The 23,224-nt window shown below is 38.3% G+C and overlaps 1 protein-coding gene across 1 annotated transcript in view; it reads left to right on the forward strand.

The window, feature by feature from the left end:
- Nucleotides 1–23,224, forward strand: part of ITGA8 (integrin subunit alpha 8) — a 112,542-nt gene that overhangs the window by 84,883 nt on the left and 4,435 nt on the right. Inside the window, exons 27-28 of the mRNA XM_038161336.1 lie at nt 1,719–1,832; nt 14,473–14,574. Of these exons, the coding sequence (XP_038017264.1) occupies nt 1,719–1,832; nt 14,473–14,574 (216 nt within the window). The remainder of the gene's footprint in view (nt 1–1,718; nt 1,833–14,472; nt 14,575–23,224) is intronic.

Consider the following 23,224-nt stretch of genomic DNA (forward strand, 5'->3'; position numbering starts at 1 on the left):
AGAAAAGTGAGCATAGAAAGGCAATGTCATTGGTTCACTTAGAAGGTGTCCCAAGACTAGTGCCTTCAGCACTAATTACTGCTGATGCACAATTTTTTTATTTGACACATTGGAAATATTCATGGAAAATGAATGTTGCTCTGGAAAAGACTGATTGGCCAAAGATAATTCTTTGTTTAAAATTGTAATTTTTTTTTAGAAATTTTACGTTAATTTCATTTTCATCAAAGCATTTTTACAGAGAGACAAAATGTTCTGAGAGCCTCTTATTCTGTTTATACTGTTGATTAAATATTAGTTCCGATGTAATGTTGTTCTGAAAATCACTACAGGCTAAATGCATTACTAAGAAAAAACAGAAATATGTGTTCAGGTCCTAAAATGTCAGCCAAAAGTAGACTTTTTTGCATACTAATGATTTGTTTTGCTAATGTGTGGTTTTGACCACTGTGATTAATGAAAACAAGTCTTCTCCTTCCTGCAAAATAAATAAATCTGTTTGGAGGAGGTTTAAAGCCAAATAAACAGATACTTTAAAATATTCATTTAAAAAAAAGTTTATAGTTGCAAGTTGCAGGGTTTACAGTTTCGTTTTCAGTCAGATATAGAAAGCAGCAATTAAGCATACAGCTTCTGCTTATGCTCCAATAAGACAGAGATTTGTGAGGAAAGCTGTCTATAAAGATACAGGATTCCTTAAGAGTGTTTTCAGATCTGTTCCATGCATCATCATCTCATTTCCTGAAGACTGGGTATTGGTAGTGCATTCTCACTCTCACTAGGGAATATACTTACTTTTGAAAACTTAGCTTTGCTTTTGAGGTCACAAGGCCTTCTGTCATGGGAGTGATTCTCTGCTTTGTTATAAAAATAGGAATCAATTAAAACCTCAGCCTTCCCCTGAGTCAAACAAAACTTTTCAGATAAAACCCATTTGTATATACAAAATTTTTTATTTTTTCCACAAACATTTAATCATTTTTTATGAGATCGTTTTTCCTTTTTATGCCCTAAACAACCACATAATTCCTGTGGTTACCCCATGAGACTCTGCTCATTCCCTTCAGTGGTTTCCAGTCAGCTTTTAACCTTTAGTGTGACACTCTTTTGGCAGACTTCAGGAGTATACAGTTTTGAGTTGCAATGCTTGGCTTTTGCTTTCAGCCTTGTGTATGGGCCAGAATCACTGCTCATCAGGAATGGTTCACGGAGAGTAAGCTTCAAGTAAAGCAACTAATGAATCTCAGCAAATGTTCTGGCTGCTATGATGTAAATATTAGTGGGAAAACCAGGAGAGTTATAAAAGGGGAAAGATGTAGCAATATAAATAAACATTTAATGCATAGAGAACAGAAAAAAAAAGTGTTGAAATCATAAAATGATTGATAGGTGAGCAAAAAGCACATGCTTCAAAGGATTGGTAAGTGCCTGGACATTTTAAGAGTTCTTTAGAGCAGACACTGTTGAAAATCATTACTTTTTATTTTCTTTACTATAGGTAGGTGTTTGTATTCATTGGTCATTCAAAAAGAATCTGCTCCTTGGTTTAGAGTTATCACAATGACTCATGGGCTGTCTCATATATATTAGTTGAAATTACTGATTTCAGACTATTTAGCTCTTTAAGGAAAAGTTTATTTGTTTTTGCTTATTTACAGCATCTGAAATTTATTTTGTTTTCAAAGCATAAGTATGACTTCCCTTTGTTTTTTTCTCAGAACTGTACAAATGTGAAGTGTGTCTTAATCTCGTGCACTGTGGGACAGCTGGAAAGAGGAAAGAGTGCTGCACTAAAAATCAGATCCCGGCTCTGGGCACAAACATTCCTGGAGGTAATGCACACAAACATCTCTTTCTCTACACACATAAAAACATATTTTATTTGAGCAGATATTTTAAAATAAAAATTATTAAATTAGATGGGGCAAATGTAAATACTTTTTGTTACCATTTTCTTTGAAGAAAACATCTCACTGGTTCCTGTCCAGGTTTTTTGGATGCTGCTTACTTTTCTTGCTATCACTCCTTCTCAAATTTATGTCCTGAATCCTACTTGAAGATTCCAAGATTATTTTTATATACCTTTCCTGGTTTTGTTTCTGCTTTCCTGGACTGACCCAAATGTTCTTTTCTAATGGAAGGTTTTTCTTGGAGCCAAACAGTGTATCATGTACACCATGTCCAGCATAAAATGTCATTGTTATTCAGTCTCTGTTAATCTAGGAAAGAGTAGTATGCATCAAGCTCATGTGATACACGGCGCTCAGGTAGTGACAATTTGTCTTACTGCTAAAAGGGGCAGTGTAGATGATGGAAAAAAATAAAACTTCTCTTTGCAAATTCTTGCATTTCCAACTTCTGCTCTCAGGATTATATTCACACTGCATAAAGGGACCTGTTGGAGTGAGCCCAGAGGAGGGCCGCAAAGATGACTAGAAGAATAAAACACTTCTCCTGTGAGGAAAGGCTGAGAGAGCTGGGGTTGTTCAGCCTGGAGAAGAGAAGGCTACAGGAGGACCTCATAGCACCTTCCAGTACCTTAAGGGGTCTTCTGAGAAAGATGGGAACCAATCTTTTAGCAGGGCATGTTGCAATAGGACAAGGGGTAATGGTTTTCAACTCCAAGAGGATCTATTTAGATTTGATGCAAGAAAGAAGTGTTTCAAAATGAGGGTGGTGAAATGCTGGAACAGTTTGCCCAGAGAGGTGGCAGATGCCCCATGCCTGGAAACATTCAAGGTCAGATTGGACTCTGAGCAGCTTGGACTAATTGAAGATGTCCAGGCTTATGGCAGGTGACTTTTAAAGTTCCCTTCCAACCCAAATTATTCTATGATTTTGTAAGGCAGAGGGATTATACTGTGAGCTGTTACCTTACAGCTGGCCATTTGTCTGTATTTACTGTGTAGTTATCATACCTTAAACACTGGAAAATGCACTGAAAAATTTATAATTCCATTTGCTGTTATTAAGAAATACCTGCATCTCCTGTCTTGATCAAGCTGATTTATTACTGGCTTGTTTCTTAAGGAATCCAAAATTCCCCAGTCTTTCCATCTGGAATGCAAGAACCTTGCCTGTGTTCCCACAGCTGTGGGAAAAGAATTCCTTACGTGCAGGGTACCTCTTACCCTAGCAAGAGAACTATTGAGGATCTTCAGTTTACAGTATTAAATTAAGCTCCTCATGCCTTTGAAGTTAATTTCTCCCTTCCCTCAAATATGCAAGTAGACAAAAGAAATTCATCCTCACTTGCTTTCCTGCAGAAATGAGAGCAGATAGGATAATATTTCCAGAAAGTTGAATGTCAGCTCAGTAGCTAACCAAATCCATAATGGGTGCAAACTTTTGGGAGGTCATTGGTCTCTCTTGGTGTACAGGACTAGGGCAGTGGTTACTTGAAAGGATGACTTGAAAGGTTTTTCTACCTATCTGTCACGAGGCCAGGTCACATTCTGTGTTTCTTCTCCAAAAGCTGTTGTAGGACCACTATGACTGAGGAGCACTTAAGTTCTGTCCTCACTATCTGGCCTTGCTTGAAGAAAAAAGATTTCTGTCTCTCTCAGTAGCAAAGGGCATCCTTTCAGATACTAAGTGAACTAATTCCTGATTTGTCAGTGCATTTTCTTTCTATGAGCAATCAATCCCAAGAAACTTTCATATCCTTTCTTCAGTTCCATTAACACAAATAAAATGCTTTTAAGAGGAAGCATATTTTAAAAATGTTAGATATGTCTAGATACTCTAGACTGGATGTACCTCATTTAGGTTTGCTGAGTGAGTCATCTGCTAGTGCAAAAAAAAAGGCAAGGTCTGGTTCAAATTTAAGCCCAAAAGGAAGACAGCTTGGATGTCTCTTTGTCCTTTCAAATCTGGGAATTGGCATGGACATTGTTTTGTGCAAACTTTTGCAAAGGACAGAAAGCACTGGTATGTAACCATCTCTGCAGCTATAGAAGAAACATATCTATTGGGAAATGGAATGGGCATTTGATTCCGTTTTTTCCCAATTCCATTAAGAGACTGCTGTTCTCTGTCTAAGTCCCTGTTAAGTTCAGGTGAGAACTTCACTGCACTGGTTCTCTGTTCCTGACACGCAGAGACAGGCAGAGAGGTAGAGATTTTATCCTTGACTGGAGCAATGTGTGACAATTTTGAGCACTGCAGTGAGCAAGCAATAACACAGAGGATCTTCATCATTTTCTTCACCAAGCAAAAGATAAAGCTCCCTCAGCTACCTTCCTTACTGGGAACTGAGCCCGATGTATTCCAGATCCAGTCAAGTCTTTCTTCTCATCATTCTGCTGGTGAAATACAATTAACTCTGTAAGGTTCAAAAAGAAGGTTTCATGAAGAAATCCTGTGCACAGATCTTTAGATGAAACTTCTAGGCTATTTACAGCTATTTCAGTGGAAACTAGCCTCATTAGGATTTTCCTAAGTCTAGTTTATTAGATATCAAGAAATATCTGTAAGAGATTAAAGTTAAGCAAAATTAAGGAGAAACAGTTTCTCTGAGTTTTTGGCTGTGACAGGAGATGTGTAGCAATTGAAATAAACTAACTACAGAAGACGCAAAATCTCCTTTTTTTTGATCACTCTTAGTAAAAACAGAATGTTTTTCTGGGGTGTAACGTTAGTTAGCCTGACATAGGTTCAGAACAAGTATAACTGCATGAAATTCAGTGGCATGTTTAATGCAAGAGCAGTGGAACTCATTTTTTGAAATTTTAGTAATCTGAAAGTTAGATGCCAAAGCTGGTTGCTAACTCTGTAGACAGTGACAAGACGGAAAGGTGTCTTCAGAGGACACATTATCCAGCTGATTTGAAACATCTTCCCTCTCTGATCTGGATGGGGAAAAGGGTCAAAGCTGGGCCTTGGGACATGGGTGTGTGCTAACACACCAGCCAATGCCAGTGCTGCAGTCCCTTTAGCTCCTCTTTGCTCTTTCATAAATCCTGCTTGCTTTGCCTGCTCCTCCCTTCGCTCAGTGAGCTCCAGGCAGAGATTACACTGGTTTGTGGGCAGGGACAAGGGTGAGCCATCCTGTAGATTAACTGGGTGGAAAGACCTCATGGCAAACACTCCAACCAGATTACTCCACTGACCTTACATATCCTTGCTATCAAACAAGACTTTTTATGGGCTGTGATTTTACCTTTTCCCTGTAAACATTTCTGTGTCCTTTGAATAGAAATTTGCAAGTCTTGTTAGGAATCAGAAAAACTGCACTCAAAGCAACAGAATTTTTTTCCTAAGTAGAAAAAGGTGGTTTCCAGAGAACGTTGCATCCCCCCATTTATGTCTAATTAGCTGCCAGAATAACGTGATCCCTATTTCACATGCAAACTTGAAGACAGTAAATAGTGTCCTAGGGTCTCATTGTCTTCCTTCCACTCATCTCAAAACAGTTCCCTTTTTCACAGCCTCTTTTAAAATTAACAGTTACACAACCATCACCATAAAAGACTGTAGAACATAATTAGTTTCCTAAAAAGGACACAATCTGCTCTTAGTAATTCTGCAACCATTGTTAACTAGGCTGAAATCTGCAGATTCAAACTGAGGATTAAAATGCAGTTAAAATAATCAGGATGAGATTATTGTGAATCAGGAAGGTCTGTTCAAGGGCCAGACTGAGCCCCACTGTCATGCTTTTGTAAAGCAACTTAGGGTAAAAGTCTCTAGAGAAGCATTGCAGTTCATGTAAAAGTTAATGTAAAAGTTTTCATATGCCAAAGAAATCAGAATAATGGTGACATGCAACATTCCTCAACTGTGTTATAATGTAAATGAAGACATGATGATTTGCAGAAGATATTGTTTGTGCTCATTAAAGTCGAGAACACAGTGTCAGGATGTATTTTCTTCTTAAAGACATGCTAATGCAAACCTGAGAAGGATTTTATTGCAAGTGATTAATTTATGCTAGGATGAAATAATTAATGTTTTCGTTGAAGTTACATGGGCAAACATGTGTATTGTGTTGCCACAAAAGGCCTGTCATGTATTGAGTGACTCCTTCCTCTTCCACTTAGTTTAACTGACAGCAGCTGACCCTTTTGTCTCTTGACAGTTGTAACCTGTAACCTTAAAACCCAAACTCCCATAACAAATAACAGTTAAATGACGTGCAGTGATTAGACACATTGGAATAAATAAAGCAGCCCAGATTTCCCAACCAGCCAACAAAGATAGAGACAGACATTGTGCAAAGGCCAAGAAGAATCACATACTTTTTTGGAGTAACTTCAAAGTCTGGCTGTAAATATGAACTCTCTAGTAAAGCTGGCTTTTGGATTCAGACTTGCTGATCAGGCAAATAATAGCCTGATTTGTTCAAAACAGAAACAGCCTTACATGGTCATGTTACGTTGTGTTCTGATGGGGCTCCATTATGTCCCCATTTGTCTAATCATATTTCTGAGTCATCTGAGGGAGACCCAAAGGGGTCTGGTGCAGTATTCTTTGCATGGATGGGTACTTTTTAATATAAGACTCAGAGTTGTCTGGTGAAACATCTGTTTTGAAAATGCATTTCTAAGTGATGAATCTGTATAATCTGTCTGATTTGTAGCAACCTTCAGGCTCCAAGCTCTTTGGAACTTACAGCGTTGTGGGATATGGAACTCAGTGCATTCTTAGCTACTGTTTCATCCTGTACTGGAAATTTCTCATAATGATACAAATCTTCTGGGAGAGGTAGTGGAGGCAGTAATGTACAAAACCACAGAGGGTGTGTAAGGTTCCCAAGAAGTTTGAGGTTAATTGTATTTTCTTTTAATGTTAGTGAATATAATTGTATTGTTTCTCTGTTGGCTTTTTGACAGTTCCAGATACGTGAATTTGGCACTCCTGATCACAGGAACTTTAATAGTTAGAAGGGAGAAAAATCTAGTTTTAATCAGAAAAAGTTGAAAAGCAAGAGAAGCACCACTGCATTTTGGTGCTCTCTTGGTACCCAAAGTCATATTTTGGTTTCTCTGTTAAATACTCATTATTTCAATGTTTCCGAATGTGCATTGATCCTGTTTCTTTTTAGATGCCTAAAAACGTAAATATATGCTTGGCATATTAACTGTGATGTGTGCTGCAGCACTCTTATCTTAACTTCTGTTCAGCACATGGAGAAAATGAGATACCTTGGACAAAGTGACTTGCATTAACCATCAGGTTGGTGCATGAGGGCTATTCCTTATCAGGAGGATAGACACCCATATAAGAATTTAGCAGGAATATGTCCACCCTCTCTGAATACAGAATCCAAAAATTGTTTAGAAGGCACCTGTAGAATTAGATTAAATACTTTAAGAGGACTTGGTTTATTCCATATTAATTGCCAGAAGCAAGAGCTGGCAGTCCAGTGATTAGAGAATTCAGGACTGGAAGACACAAATTCAATTCAAACTCAGCCTGAGAAGCCCCACATCCCTGCTTTATAAAATGATGGTGTTCCCTTCTGCTGAAGCTACACCAGGGATATAAAAAGAAATTGAGAGGTCTGGAAGGATATAGAAAATGAGGAAGACCATGATGTAATACCTTGGTTTGGACCAGCAGCTACAAGTTCTCCTAGTCCTGGTATCCTCTCACCTTTGCCTTCATTGCCTGGAACCTGGAGCTGTCACCATTGTTGAAGTGCACATTCTAATGAGAAATTTTGTTGAGAATCTCTGTATGTTATTACTGGTGAACTCAGAGCCTCTTTAGTGTGGTAGAAGTTCTCTAAGCCAGGTAATGCTTTTGTGGTAAGGATTCAGTTCAGCTGCACAAAGGCCATTAGAGGAAGAATGCAGATAGTCTGTGCAGTGGGGCCACACAGACTGCAGCACATGTGTGCTGGCAGAGGCTTGGAGCTCAGAACAGAGGTGAACTGGTGGAGGTGATGTGAGACAGGTGAGAGATCTTCTTGTACAAGGTCTTTTATTTGTTCACTTTTCTTCCTCTCATTTTCGTTGTGGGAGCAATTAATCGATCTGTAAGTGGAATATGACCCCAAGGAACAATAATTCCTATCCTCAGCATCCTCCAGCCCAGAACCTCTTTCTGTGTCCAGTGGAAAACATTTCAGTCAAGGGAAGATTGCTTAGTATTTTCAAAGAATAATTCTGCAGCAAACCTAAATTCCCTGTGTGTGGATGGAAGTGGTGAATCAGAAAAATTAGTGAGAGAGACATCTTGTGTCCTCCTTCATTTCCATATATAAGCCATATATGGATGTTTAAGTAGATTATTTTAATCCAGACTGAGAATTAAAAGCCAAAAATTTGATGTGCTGCCCTTCAAGGCACATATAATAACAAAAGGAGGAAGTCATCAACAAAAATTTCAGTTGCATCAAAACACTGTTGTTATTTGAAAAAAAAAAAAATGAGTAAAACCCAAAACTTTGGTTGTGGCCAAAATATTGTATTATACTTGATTTGATTGTTTACGTGGAATGAAGGCTAGAAAAAAAGAGACATTTGCATAGGGCTGAACTAACTGGAGGTCTTTTGGGTATGTGCTAGTTTTGTTTTCATTCCTTTTTATTTAGAATATTTTCAGTTTTTATAAGAGCAGAATATGAGACTCTTCCTAGATGTGCTACAGTATAGGTAACATTAGGTATATGAAGAAATAAACATCTTAGATTGATAACCATTATAATATTTATATTGAAATCATTTGGAATCACAACAAAATAGCTGCCTCCATTATAACTTAAAATAGGCTGTCAAAATGAATGTAAAAAATACAATATGGGAGGTGTAAGAATATAATGATAAAGAGAAGGATGTGTTGATTTTCAGAGTATTTTCTTTGGTCACAGCTATGTTTGGGTAGAGATATCCTCTTGCTACAAATAGCATAAATACATTTTACCATGTGTACAGAGTCACATATACATTTTTAAACAAATTATTGAGAAGAAGTAGTTGTATGAGCTCCACTCTCTACTCTGTTGGCAGCAGTTCAGGTTTTGGGAGGTATTGGTCAAAGAAAGCAAGCTAATGAATTCCCAAAGCATGTATTTAAAAGGTATTGCTTACCCTCCTGTTTTTAAAGTGTGCCAGATTCCAGCAGATACAAAGGGAAACCGATTTTAATCAAGCAGTGCCAGTATTGTTGTAACAGCACTGAACTCCATGTGCAAAAGTCATAAGTTCTTGGGATGAAAATACTACCACAGCATGCACTTGCCATAGGGGAAGTATGTGCATTTCAGCTAGGGAGACTTCACTGGGCTACATCTAAGCAGAAAAAAAAAGGATTTCTAAGAACCTGAACAATTCTCCATAGAGGCAATGGAGCAGAGTCATTCTGGGAACTCTGTCCAGTAACTGAACTCTTCAAACTTGCAGAGCAGCAATGATCTGCCAGTCTTTAAGCTGCTAAAGGTTTGTTCCTCCTACCCTCAGTCTAGCTCCCTGGGATCCAGATTTGTCCCTGCATTTCAGTGTGCTCTCTGACCAGGATGCCCACATGCCTTAGAGATGCTTTGGGAGGGTCAGTAGGTCTGTGCTTGAGCTTCCTGCAGAAAGCACCAGCATCCCACTTCTTTCAAATTGTCAAAGATTTTCCATCACTTCTCACATTATTTTGGTCTCAATTGTATCTAGGAAAACACTGCACTGAATATTTATTGGGAACACTTTCCTTCATTTCTGGCTTTTTTGTCTTGCAACTTTTAAAGAAAACAAAGACTTCAATTTAAAAATCTATTTGTGAAACAAAAGCATGTAGAGAGAGAAGCTTTAATAAGTACATCATCAGGATCTGCTACCCAGGCAACATAGGGGATAACCGTGTTTTGCCTGCTTCCCAGAATATTGCAAACTACTGTCTCAGCAACGAGCACAAGATCAGGTTCTGCTTGTTCTAACACAAGGGGAACCACAAAAGACCAGTGTAGTTAAGGCTGGGCTCTCGACTGCTGATCATTAAGCACCGACACAAATACCAGATTCTTTCTTCTCCTTCCTCTGAGCCATGACTAAGTCCTCAGCTTGAATTTCAAACCACAAGTCCTGCAGCTTCCAGTAAATACTGAATATTTAAACATATGCTATTTAAAAAATGATATGGTAAAGAAATGCTGTTTCTTGCAATTGGCTTGAGAATTATAAAAAAGACTGTGGGAAATACAGCTGCTTGTATCTCAAAGGTGTTAGTACAAGTAAGAATCCTGTTTGCAGCCAATGTTGACCACATTGTTTTCAAGTCCTTTGCCACAAACACATAATTCTGTAAATGCAGGAAAATACTCTCTAGTCTTTTATAGTCTCCATTCCTGTATTCCAGCATTTCCAGAAGCTAATCAAGGGTTGAGATGAGTTGATAGCTGTGGTCACAGCCCAAGCTTATTAACCCAAACAAAGCATTAATCCATGGGAAGTGCCCTCCTCTGATGTTCTTGTTGCTGATATAAGCTGAAAATGAAATAAGCCATGTATAGTAGGTGAAAGGCTTTATTTTTCCACTACTGCTGTTTCCTTTATAGGAGGTTTCAACAGAGTTAATGCCTTTACTGTACCTTAGCCAATCCGGCTGAATGTCTAATGTCTACTTCTTCAATAATATAACATATTCTGCTCTCTCTATTACAGATTATGTTTATAAATCATATAATCAAATCCAGAATCCTGCTTGATATGAATTGCTTAGGATTGAAAATACAAGGTTTTTTTCAGGCTTTTTTTCTGAATGCATAGTCACAGAAACATGCTGAGATTTTGTGTGAGGAGGAATCTAGTGCTGAAGAATAAAATATGAAGAATGTCTTGAGTAGTTATTTTTCTGAATATCACCTCATAAATGATCAGCACCATGAATGTGTATAAAACTACTTATTTACCAAGCCTAATTTTTCATTTCAAATACTATTGATAGAAACAGATAGATATTGATAGTTCCCTTTCATTTGATGCTATGTTAAGCAGCTGATTTGACTATGCCTGTGTAGTTGTTCAAGACAGATTTTTTAGTATTGCTCTTTCCTAGTATAGGCCCCAAGAAGAGGTTGAATTTTCTGATAATAACCATCCAGCTGCTCTCAATATTTTAAAAGAACAAAATTATGGCATAGCCAAATTAGTTCCAGAAGGCAATAAATGTGCTGGCATTTTATCACCCTCACATATTTGCAGAGAAAATTAGTTTTTTAAAAGGAGACTGAATGGACAAGGCAAATACCAGAACTACAACCCTGGTGCTCAGGAGAACACCCTTTACAGGGATCTGTTTGGAAGAAGTCCATGGGAGATTACCCTGAAAAAAAAAGAGAAGTCCCGAAGAACTACTGATTCTCCAGGATCATCATCCTTTAAGCTCAAGAACTGTCCTTCCTGATAAGTGGAGTTTTGTCATCTTGCTACAACTCAAACATACAAAGATGGTGATAGGTTAAAGGTTGGACTCAATCATCTTGGAGGTCTTTTCCAATCTTTATGATTCTATGATTCCGTGAAGCATAAAAGAGGTGGAAGCAGAGTCAGTTGACCCTGTGCAGGGGTTGGATAAGGAATGTAGAGTGTCTGAGAATGCAGGGACAGAGATGGGAAAGCAGAAGCCCACCAGCACCTAAGCCTAGCACTAAGCCTACTATACTTCTGTAAGTATATCAGCAGCCAAAAGAAGACTAAGGAAAATATGGGTCTTCTGCTGAATGGGACATAGAAAAGGCTGAATTACCCAGGGCCTCCCTCCATCACTTTTGTCTTTATGGGGAAAATCTGCAAACAGTAAACCAAGGTCTCTGCAACCAGAGAGGAAACTTGCAGATATCAACATTTATCTTCAGCAGGTAGATATAAGGATAGGGGAACATTTAAACAAATTGGATGTACAAAAATCCAAAGAACCTGATGGAATACACAAAGAAGTCCTAAGGGAGGGGCAATGAGAATGTGAGCCCTTTCTCAGTTATCTTTGAAAGTTCATGGTGACTGGGAAGAGTTCCTGAAAACTGCAAGAAAGCAAATGGTAACACCTGTCTTCAAGGAGGATTCAGAGAACTATAGGTCAGTCAACATTATTTCAGTCCTTGAGAAGAGAAGGTGATGGAGAAAAAAACATGGAAGCCATTTGCAAACATCTCAAGGACAGGAAGATGATTGGAAGCTGTCAGGATGGCTTTACAAAAGGGATAACATGCTTACTGGCCTGATAGCCTGAAAATTTGCAGATGGTAGTGAAGTGGAAGGAGTGGTTGATACACCAGTTTTTTGTACTGCCCTTCAGAGGAACCGCAGCAGGCTGGAGAAGTGAGTTGGCAGGAATTTCATAAAGTGTGACAAAGGGAAATGCAAAGTGCTGTACCACAAGAGGAGTAATCCTATGTACTGGTGCAACCAACCAGCTGGAAGGCAGTGTTCTAGCAAAGGATCTTGGAGTCCTGTGGGATGCAAAGTTGAACATGAGCCACTGTGTGTGCCCTTGCAGAAAAGAAAGTCAACAACCTCTTGGACTGAATTAGGAAGAGCGTTGCCAGCAGGCCAAGGGAATTGATTCTTCCTCTGTGCTCAGCACTGATAAAACAGATCTGGAGTTCAGTCCTGGGCTACCTGAGACGAGTTGTGGGTATACTGGAACAAGTCCAGCTAAAAGCCACAATGATGATTAAGGGCTTGGAGCATTCGATATACACCAAGAGAGGCTGAGAGAGATGGGAATGTTCAGTCTGGAGAAGAGAAAGCTCAGGAGGGATCTCATCAGCATGTGTAAATATCTGATTGGTAGGAGTAAAGAACACACTTGTCAACATCAAGGAACAGGGATGAAGCACAAATTGAAATACAGGAAATTCCATTTAAACATTAAAAAAAAATCCCTTTTTTTACTTGGAGGGTAGTAAAAAACTGGAATAGGTTGCTTCTTGAGATTTGGAGTTTCCTTTCTTGGAGATATTCAAACCCTAACTGGACATGGTCATGAGCATACTGCTCTAGTTGATTCTACTGTGCCTGTGCTTGGAGGAAACAAATTCCAAATATGCTCTCCAACCACAGTTCTGTGAAAACTTTGATTTGGGCCATGATCATTCGAATGCATCCACACTGGCTCCCAGGCTTATATTATGCTTATTTCAGGTCATTTTCACAAACAAACCTTTTTCCATCAGTGAAGGAAAGAAATAGTAGCCCAAATTATTAAGGGGTCTTTTTACCTCAGTCTTGGCTCAACAAAACAGCTGAAAGAGGAAAGGCAATTCTTTGAGAGGGTTTATATTTTTGATGCCACAGGAAAATACAGGGAAAAACTGAGGAAAAGATGTTGAACAATCACACAGGAACCGAATCTTGTCAATGGAGAAGAACTCCTAAATGTGTGAGAAATAGAAGGAATGAGAAGGTTTTGCAGAAGGAGATTCAGGAAGCGACAACGGTGTTCCAAATATGCTAGACTGAAAAAGCTGGTGACAAAAGGGAAGGCTGCTTTAGTTACAAGGCTCTGTCTTTCTGTAAATCAACAGCCAAGTACTCTGTTGAAATCTGATCATCATATTTCATAAGGGATTGAGACAGGTAGCAAAAATAGGATGATAATGATAATAATGATAATGATAATATAGAAAAAGGATATAACAGTCATAACTCGTAGTCCTCTGAATTCCATTGACCATATTAGCACTTAACAATCTAATGCTTCTCAGAGAATTTTGAAGCATTTTCAAAGAAGATCCATATCACTACCCAGATTTACACAGGAAGGGATATACAAGATGAGTTGCCATGTAGTGTCACCCAGAAAATCAATTGCACATTTTGTCTGCACATCTTTGATGAAATGCTTAATGACAGCTATATAAATATTTTACTAGGTGGCCAGTCAAACAATTGCTGCTGTTCATTCCTCTCACATTGATACAACTTAGTAAACAACCAAAGTGAATAGGATTTTTGAGCTCTAAGTATAGCTTGGTCTAGGTGACTGCCTTGGCAGAGGAGTTGGAATAGCTGATCTCCAGAGGGACCTTCCAACCCAAACTATTCTGTGATTCTGTGTAAATGAAGTTCAGAGATGGTTGTTTCTTCTATTGTTTGGTGGGAAGGCACAGCCATTTATTTGATGTTATCAGGAAGCTCTACCAGCCTGGTCTCAACATAGGCCTGCAAATGTTCTCAGTTTACCCATGCTGGTTGTTGAGCTTGTTCAGCAGAGTGAGGGTTTAAAACATAGACACCCCATAAACTTCACCCATGCTTTCAACTCACCAATTTCAGAGAGAAATATGAGAAACAACTTTATGTATCTTTCTGTATATCTAACCCTTCTTCCCCAGTTTGAACATGTGGCCTTTGTATTGCAGCTTTATGCTGTATTTATCTCATGAACACATACAGGTCTCAATTCCTGCATTCTTCACCAAAAGAAACCATCTTTGACTTATGAAATCAGTGATCTGGAGTTTTTTTGTCTGCTTATCTTTCATAATGCTTTTAAATATAGACATGGGGTTTAATAATTTCTTTTTTTCTATCATTTCAGAGAAAAAATTATCTCTACAGTCTTTCTTCCAATGTTTCCTTTGAAGTTAAGAGCATGCCATATAAAGTGCAACCAGCAAAGCTCCCTGAGGGAAGCATAGCAGTAAGTAACTTAAAATTACATCTTTGTGTGAAGCACATGTATTTGGTCACTCTCATCACAGCTGTGAAAGTTCTTATAGATGAAAATATTGAGATTGGTCTTTCCTGTGTTTCTAGTGTAAATTCCTGAAGTAATACCTAAAGGAAATAACTTCATTGCTTTCTGTGGAAGTTGATGATACATGATTCTTACTACATTTTAAAATAATTTCTTACTGAACTAATGTGCAGACTGTTTTTTTTGCAATTTGGATGGATTTTTCACCCAAAAGAAAACAGAACTATGAAAGCAAGTATCTAGTTACTTTGTTTGGGGTAAAAAAAAATCTGGAGGAAATTTTTATGCAAAATCCAGAATCATGTTTCTGTCAGGTTTAGAGAGCTCACTCTTCTCTCAGTCAGCAGTTGTCTCACACAAGCTTGTGTATTATCTACAGCAACTTCTCTCTATATGTATTAAGCTTCTTTGATACCCTGATTTCAGGAAGGTCTGTATGCCTTTCTAGGATTGCCACCTCACAGCACATCAAGTGCAAAGATACAAATTTACTTGGTAATCCTTACAGAAGTGATAGATAGATAGATAGATAGATAGATAGATAGATAGATAGATGATAGATAGATAGATAGATAGATAGATAGATAGATAGATAGATAGATGGATGCTAACGTACTTAACTTATTTGCTGACCAAGATTTATATGGCTCTGGAGTACTATATGAAAAATTAATTTTGGAGGCATAAATCTGATTTAATTGTTTGTTGATGCAAAGGATTGGGTTTGAGGAGCACTTTAAAGTAATTTGTTTCTTATGGCGTCTAATACCATGGTTAAAATTCACTCTATTTTGTCATTACTGATAAAGATAAGTAAAATGTGAGGGCAAAAATTGATTCTAGTATAAGAGTAATCTGAAATTTTAAGGCTTAATATTCTTATCTTTATAAATATTCATCAGTTACAGTCCTTCTTTGAAAAGGTAAGCTCAGTTCAAACTTTGCCAAGTTGAATTGTGGTGGAAATTGAATTGTGGTGGAAATACATCCTATCAGTCAGTTGAGATACAGCAGTAGGGACAGAATACTATCTTACATAGAAAACCAACAGAATAATACACTTTAGAGCTTACTTTGAGTATATTTTAGAGGATACAGGCTTTAAAGTTTTGTTTTGTACATGCACGGATTGAATGGTTGATTGATACTTGCTCTGGGAAGACACAAGGTAAAATCTTGGTTCTGTGTGCACGGTGACTCGAACCTCCATCATCAGTAGAACCCTGATTTCACTAGAGAGGATTGGTGCTTAGTGCAGTATTCATCCAGAAAGGTTCAAAGGCACCAAGCTGACAGATATACTCAGGCTCTTTTTATTTTCTTGCAGCATGTGTTCCATACCAGAAACACATGTGCAGAGTTCTGTTGATAGTGGGGCCTTCATCTGGACTGGAGTGCTTTACCCCAGGTGATAGCCTGCTGTTCTCAACAAGTGTCAGATGATCTACCAAATGATCAGATAAGCATTTCATTCTCTTACTCCAGCCAGTATAAAGCTTGTTATTTGCAGCAGATGATTTACAGCAAAATGCCTGTAATGGCAACTGTAAAATGTTGAAAAATGATAACGCTTTTATGTCGTTTCATATCTGGACATGGCAGTGGATGCTTGCCAGCTCTACAGCTTGATGTGTTATATGCACCAGTTCTTTGATGTTCCACTTGCAAGAAGAAATATTTCCTTGAAGTTGGGCAAAGCTGAATATTTTTGCTCCTTCTGAACAAGATCACTAGTTGTGTTTTAAAAGCTTCCAAAGATTTATTTAAAGGTTTATGATTTTCCTTCAGACAATGAAAGGGTGGAAGTGGAAGAAATTTTTAAATATTTTTAAAATCAATTTTCAAAGGTAGACATCTAATAATCAGCTAGCACTTTAAAGTTTATATAAAGAAGATAATATACTTTAAAGAATAGAGCATATGTCCTTAATTTGATTCATATAGGGCTGGATTCCAATTAGGCAGGCTGATATTTACTTTAAGTTTTAATGGCATGAATAATCCCATACACATCAATAACCTACAGAGCCACATAGTCCTATTTGTAGCTCTAAGGACTTTATCATCATGGAATATAGGTCTTGGACACACAGATCTTGAAGACAGAGTCATGATACAAAGGTGTGTGAAACATTAGTTAAATGTAAGAAAATCCGAATCTTTGATAGTAAAATATTAGAATGAAAATGCATCAAACAGAAAGTTAGCATGGAGCTTAAACTAGAATACACTGACAACTCATAACAGTATTTCCATTAATTTTGATAGTTTTAGAATTGCAACCATATATTATACAACTGGTTGAATTTCCTTGCTAACAGCTATTTCATTCAAGAGAAAATTTTTCATTTTTTGCTAGTAGTATTATGGTAGTATTATGGTAATACAAGTAGTATTATGGTAAATAATACTGTCTTACTTGGTGAATTTCATGTGCAACATGAAAGTACATTTTATTGCAAAAAGTACAAAGTTAGAATAGGCAGAAATTTGCTTTATTTTAATTTATGATTCTTGAGCCAGTTTGGGAGTTGAATAAAATATGGTTGATTTTCTTAAACGTTTGATAGGATTTTTGCTGTGGATGCCTTTAGTCTAAACTGTTTGACCAGTGTCCTCCAGTGAGTAACATTGGTTTCAGACTAGGACCTATAATTCTTTTTAGTTATTACATGTTGATAGCACTTTAAACAAGCTTATATTCCTCATGAAATATATTTGCATAAACATTTCTAATGTGTAATTATAAATGTGACTTCAAGCTTGAGGGAGGTTTTACATTCTATTTTGAGTATTTTCGAGAACATATAAGAACATCATGCTGTAATGGTTGGATGGGGACATGTAGGAGTAGAGAAGAATTCCTGTTTCTCGGCCTCTGTAAAGAAAATTTCTGGACTAAAGGAAGGTCATCATGGGCAGCAAAAGCAGTAGCACTAGAATAATAATTAATTTAGTTGCTGTTTCTTAAAGCAGCAGAATAAATTATGGAGAAGTTATTCTTATTTTTTGAAATATGTCTTTTAAAGAACCATGGAGAAAAAAATAACTTTGTGAGAATCCCACTGGCATGCACTGAATTTTGACCACAGGTGATGGAAGCTTGCACCAGTCAAACCTAACTCCCATCTCTACATAAGGAAATGCCAGGAAACAGCTGATTACTTCATGTGCTTCTCTCTGCTTTGTGCTCCCTTTCAGAGGAATCAAAGGCTATTTTCAAGACACACTAACACCAAAATCAGAAGCAAAATCCAAACTGGATGAAGTACAGTGGCAAAAGCCCTAATAATTATTTTATATGCTTACAGTGAGCTTAACTATGGCACATTTTTAAAAAGGCACATTTTTAAAAGCCTCCCCAGAAGAACACTTTCATAACCAACAAATGACTTTCATGGAACCACAAGAGGGGTTATGAATTTAAGACTGTCTGACAGCATCTATGCTAAGACCAGTGTGGATTTTATTTCCAACAGCAAACAAAGGCTCTGTCCATAACTCTTGGGTTGACTTCACCCTCATCTCAATGCCTGAGGCAGATGGCATTCTCTGGCACCCTTTGGATAACAAAGGTGTGAGATGTTCAGTAGCATCAGAAGTCAAATGGCTCCTCTCAAGTGTGTGAGATGTGCTTCTCACCCACTTGACAGAGAAGCAAGCATTGTTTTCTATGTTTAGCATAAAGTGTTGTCCTGAACAGAGAGGAAAGCTAACACACATCTAAAGTACAGTGTCAACATGCTACAACACTTGTGTAAAAAATCCACTTCATATTGGCTACCTTAGATGGAAACATTCCCTGGCTCTGATCCTGTAGTACTAAACCCACCACATGGAGAAGAACAGAAATCCCGTCTGAAAATACAAACATGTTTTAAATCAAAATCACGTGTAAAACTGTTGTGGACAGCATGGGGTGAAGAAGCAACAGTCCTCTGTAAAAATGGTGAAACAAGGCAGACAAAACTGAAGGAATGTTTTGTTTCTTTGTTCCCCTCCAGCTTCTGCCTCAACTCTGTGGGTGTTCAGGACATGCAGTGTCAAACTGTTCACGAGAATTGCATTTGTAGCCTTGCAAGGCTTTGTGTAGAGTATAAAGGGGGGCAGCCCAGGGGCATTATATCCTACTGGTAATGCACACAGGCAGGAGTGAGACTGATGCCTACATATAATACCCTGCTCAGGAAATAAATCTCAAGTACTTAGCACAACCATCCCCTTGCTTTTAAAACCTAAGACAAAGAAGAATTCATGGGAAAAGGGTGTGGGTTCGACAGGATGGTTTCAAGATTTTAGCAGGCAAATATTTCATTGGCTGCACTCAGGCTAAAAGAGAAGAGAAATGTGCCAGCTTTGCAGCAGTGTCTGCTTGATGCAGGATAGACCTAATTTCTGCTGTCTGTTTTGCTCATGGCTTATACTCTAAGGATTATGAACATGATATGCTGCTCTTCTATAAAATTACTTATCTTTTTTATGTTTCAACATTTGTCAAGCTCCAGCTGAGCTACTGAAATTAAACCACAAGTTGCACTTGATGGTCTGTAAAGGCAGAATGACAGAAGGAGGAAGGGAGAAATTATTCTGAACATGGGCAGCACAAGCAAGGCTGAGTGCTGCTACACCACTCGTAATTGTTTAGCATGCTCAGGAAGATCCACATGTCCTTGTCTGGATCCCTGCTGATAGGTGCTCTATAGATACCAGAACAAGAGCTAGCTTCTCTTACTGTTTTCATAACCTGAGGAAAGAAAACACAGCACACAAATACAGCAAATATCTATAAGTGGCACATAAAAGAAGGCATGGAAAGGCAACATGTGTACTTGTAGTTGCATACACTTCTGTCAGCTTTATCCAAAACCTAATGGAATCTACCATCCCTAATGAAATAGTCTGCTTCCACTGATTTCAGGAGGATCTCAAACATGCTTTGAAGTCTGGATTGACCCTACCTAATTTTGAACAGTGAATTGGCACACATTAAGAGTCTAGTTGTTGCTCTGCTCCTGTGCAATCATATGCTGCCCTATGAGCTATTCAGACCTAAACACCACACAGGAGCTTACTTCACCCCTGTCTCAGCACCTGTGGTGCTGAAGTAGTTACCTTAGATTGGGTTAAACTGGACTTGGTGTCCAGTGAACCAGATGTGGTTCAGTCAAATACTATCTGAAGAAATTTGTAAACCAAAATTTCTTCCTACTCCAAGAACTTGCTCACTCAGATAATTTCCATATTCAGGATGTAAAATTTCAGTAGACTGTTGTCCTGGTTTAGGAATGGTACTCCCCAGTTTAGTTCTCCCACTGTGACTCTCTGAACCATGCACCTCTTGCTTGCTTCCCTGCTTTCCCATCCCTCTCACCCTGCAACAGGATGGAAATAAGAATTGAAGGTACAAAATACGAAGATCATGAGTTGAGATAAGAACAACTTACAGGAAACAGCAATGAGATAAGAAAATTACCAGTAACAGCGACAATACTTACGACAGAGGGTATAAGAAAGGAAAGATTGACAGGGAAGCTCCCTAACAACAGCTCCCTCTGCCAGGCTTACTTAACTGGGAGGAACTTCTGAAGAGACTCCCTTCCCCTGCCTCAGGTAATAATGTGAGCTGTTATAGAGTAACCTCCCGGTCATCCCCCTCCAGGCTACTCCAAAAATTAACCCTTTCCTGGCTAGACCCAGGATGACTGTCCATCTATCAAGCCATCTGTACCTAGCCAGCAGCTTGTCAGAATCTTTTTGTTGTTTTACTGATGTTCTACAATTCACTCTAAAGCAGCAGTGCTGGCTCCTATTTCCTCTTGTATTTATCTCAGTCATGTAATGCCACCTAGGAATTTGGCTGAAGCTATCAGTAGCAGAAATGGCAAAATAAAGTCTTTGCATGTAAATGGATCTTCCCTGGGGTTTGATCCTGCTGTAAAATAGAGTCAGTCATTTCATTAAACTTGAGATAACAGAAAGCACTGCTTGCCTTTTATTTTTTCTGCTGTTTTACAAATATTTTTTAAGATGGTTTGGTTAAATAGTCTTTGACATTAGTGCTCCAGATTCACAGCAACATGCTCAGGCAAGTGATAGTGTTACGAATAGAAACTGTAGTGAAGCTCAAATCTTAGATGATTAAGATATGCAGTCTGTATGTTGACAGTGTCAGGTCCTTTCCAAACAATAATTAAAATTTGTAACTTCATGTGTTTAGTACCTCAGAGTTTGCCAGCAGAGGAAGTGCACATTGTGAATGAGTTGGGGTTTTTTGAATCAGTCCATTTTTGCTGTCTTGGGCCCATGAATTTTCATTAGCACATCCCAGCTCTTGTGCTGTATGTGATCAGTCTTCCTTCAGGGCCTGATCACATACTGCATTCCTGATTTTCTAGCTGCAGAATGGAGATGCTTTCTTCCTTGGACAGCTGAGCCCATTGTTTTCTACAGGCTTCAAGCAGCCCCTTGTAACTGCATCCTTTCTGTTTTCCCTGGTCAGTTAACCTTGTACTTGAATTAATCTTTCTCCTTATTTGGCTTTTCTTGGGAAGAATCTCTGCAGACAGTTCAGATGACCCTTCTCTCATTTTCTCTGCCCTTGCATTTTAATGCCACTCTGAGACACAAGCTGAGCCATTCAAGAACATTTTATCCTTACTAAATGAGCTCTGCTCTAGCTGAATCTTATGATGCAGAGAGACTGTGAAATTTTGCAGTGGTTAAGAGGCAACCCAAAGAGGAGGCTGGCAAATGAATGGTATTCCTGAAAAGGCATGGTTGATCACTGGATGAGACCATCAGGATATCTGTTGGGACATAAGGGTGACATTTTATTGGTTGTTTTATTAATGCTGTTTTCCTTAAAGTAATTCTTTCTTGCTTTAATTTGTTCTCATATTTATCCTTTTTAGATATTACTTTTTGAAATATTTTAAACTTATAAATATTTAGAGCTGCTCCAAAGATGCATATTATCTGTGTTTGTTAGATCAACGATGGTATGGCCAGCACTGCAAGTACTTCATCTTCAGAGCCAATGTTAAAGTGCAAACACCAGGACTGGGCAGTGTCTTGGAATTTTCTGTGTAACCCTCAGTGTAAGGTTTGGTAGAAAGCAAGTGGTTTCCTATACAGAAAGTTTGTCCCTACATTTTGTTTCCCGCGATTTTTTTATAGGGATACTATAAAAAATACGTGCGTCAGTAGAGCTCACCAGACTGCCATCTCCATAAGTACTGTGTCAGAGTAGGGAGCAGTTGGCTGCACAGATGAAGTAAGTGAAAATTACTATTCAAAAGTGTCTTCCAGTTAAGCCTGACAGTAGCTGGAAGACAGGTCTACTAGTGCTTTCAGAAGGAAAAGTCTATGAAAGAATGCTGATCACAAGAAAAAACGAGAGAAGAAAGGACTGGATGTTGCAGAAAGGATTAGATTTGCCATCTTCAAGGAGAGAAATGAGAGGCATGGGAATGGAAAGTTTTGTGCTGAACTACAGAGTTGTGCATTCTTAAAAGTTAGGCTGCTGTTCCTTCAATGAACAAATTAGAAACTAGTATTTTGTTAAATTTCTAGTGCATCAATCACTAAGGTAATAGAGGAAGAAAAAAACATAGAAAGAAAATTTACAATGAGTGCAGCTTAGGGACTGGACCATAGCCAAGAAACTTATTAAAAAGAGTAGATTTCCTAGCTGTACCTTGAGTACAGAAGAGGAATATCATTTGAGTTTGTATCTTCAGTTTCTTTGCAGACTGATTTCATCATGTCATAAAGCAAATAACTTCCATCTGTCACATACTTGTCCTAAGGGAGACTAGGAGTAGACAAGAGAGGTCTAAGAGAAAACCCCAGAGAGAAATCACTTCCTAGGCTAACAACAAAGAGAAAAGTTTGAGAAAATAAACTAAGACTGAAGGGATATAATTGTGTTGAAAGAGCTAAGGAAAGCCCTAACTCATTCCTTCCCCCTTGGGAGTAGCAGGGACTGAGCAAATACTCAGTGAGACTGAGGAGCCTTCCAAGCAGAGCCTGAGAGCATATAATACATTTTATACAAGGTACGGAGAGTATGGAGGGGAGCATAGATGTCCCCAGAAGGAGAAATACAAAAGGGTTATTACTACTCTTTGTCCACATGAAGGTCTAAAGAGAGAAGTTTGCCAAGTCAATTAAAACCTTTGATAACTGATGTTAACCTCTGCTGCTTTGTAGAGCCCCCGACAAAGAGAGAATGTGTTTCACGCTTGTTCCCCGTTTAGGTAATGGTCTGTGTGCTTGGCTTCTCTTAAAGAAGATAACATCATACTGTGTGTTAGGCTTTATCACAAGGACAATACACTCTGCCTGAGTTTCATTTTTGGACTGCTTAACTGAAATGGAAATCATTGGAAAAAATGTATACTGGTATGTCAGCAAAAATTAAAATAAGAAAAATGTTGCTGGTATCTACTGTGGTTTGAATTAAGAGTTTGGGCCAAAGTCAACCATTGTTTGGGAGTAATTCAGTGCAGTTCAGTGTACTGGCCTAAGCTGCACCAGCATGTGAACAGAACTTTGCTCCTTGAATATTCGTGAAGCATCTGCACAGAAGAGG

The sequence above is a fragment of the Motacilla alba genome, chromosome 2 (genome assembly GCF_015832195.1).
Source record: "Motacilla alba alba isolate MOTALB_02 chromosome 2, Motacilla_alba_V1.0_pri, whole genome shotgun sequence".
NCBI classification, from domain to species: Eukaryota; Metazoa; Chordata; class Aves; order Passeriformes; family Motacillidae; genus Motacilla; species Motacilla alba.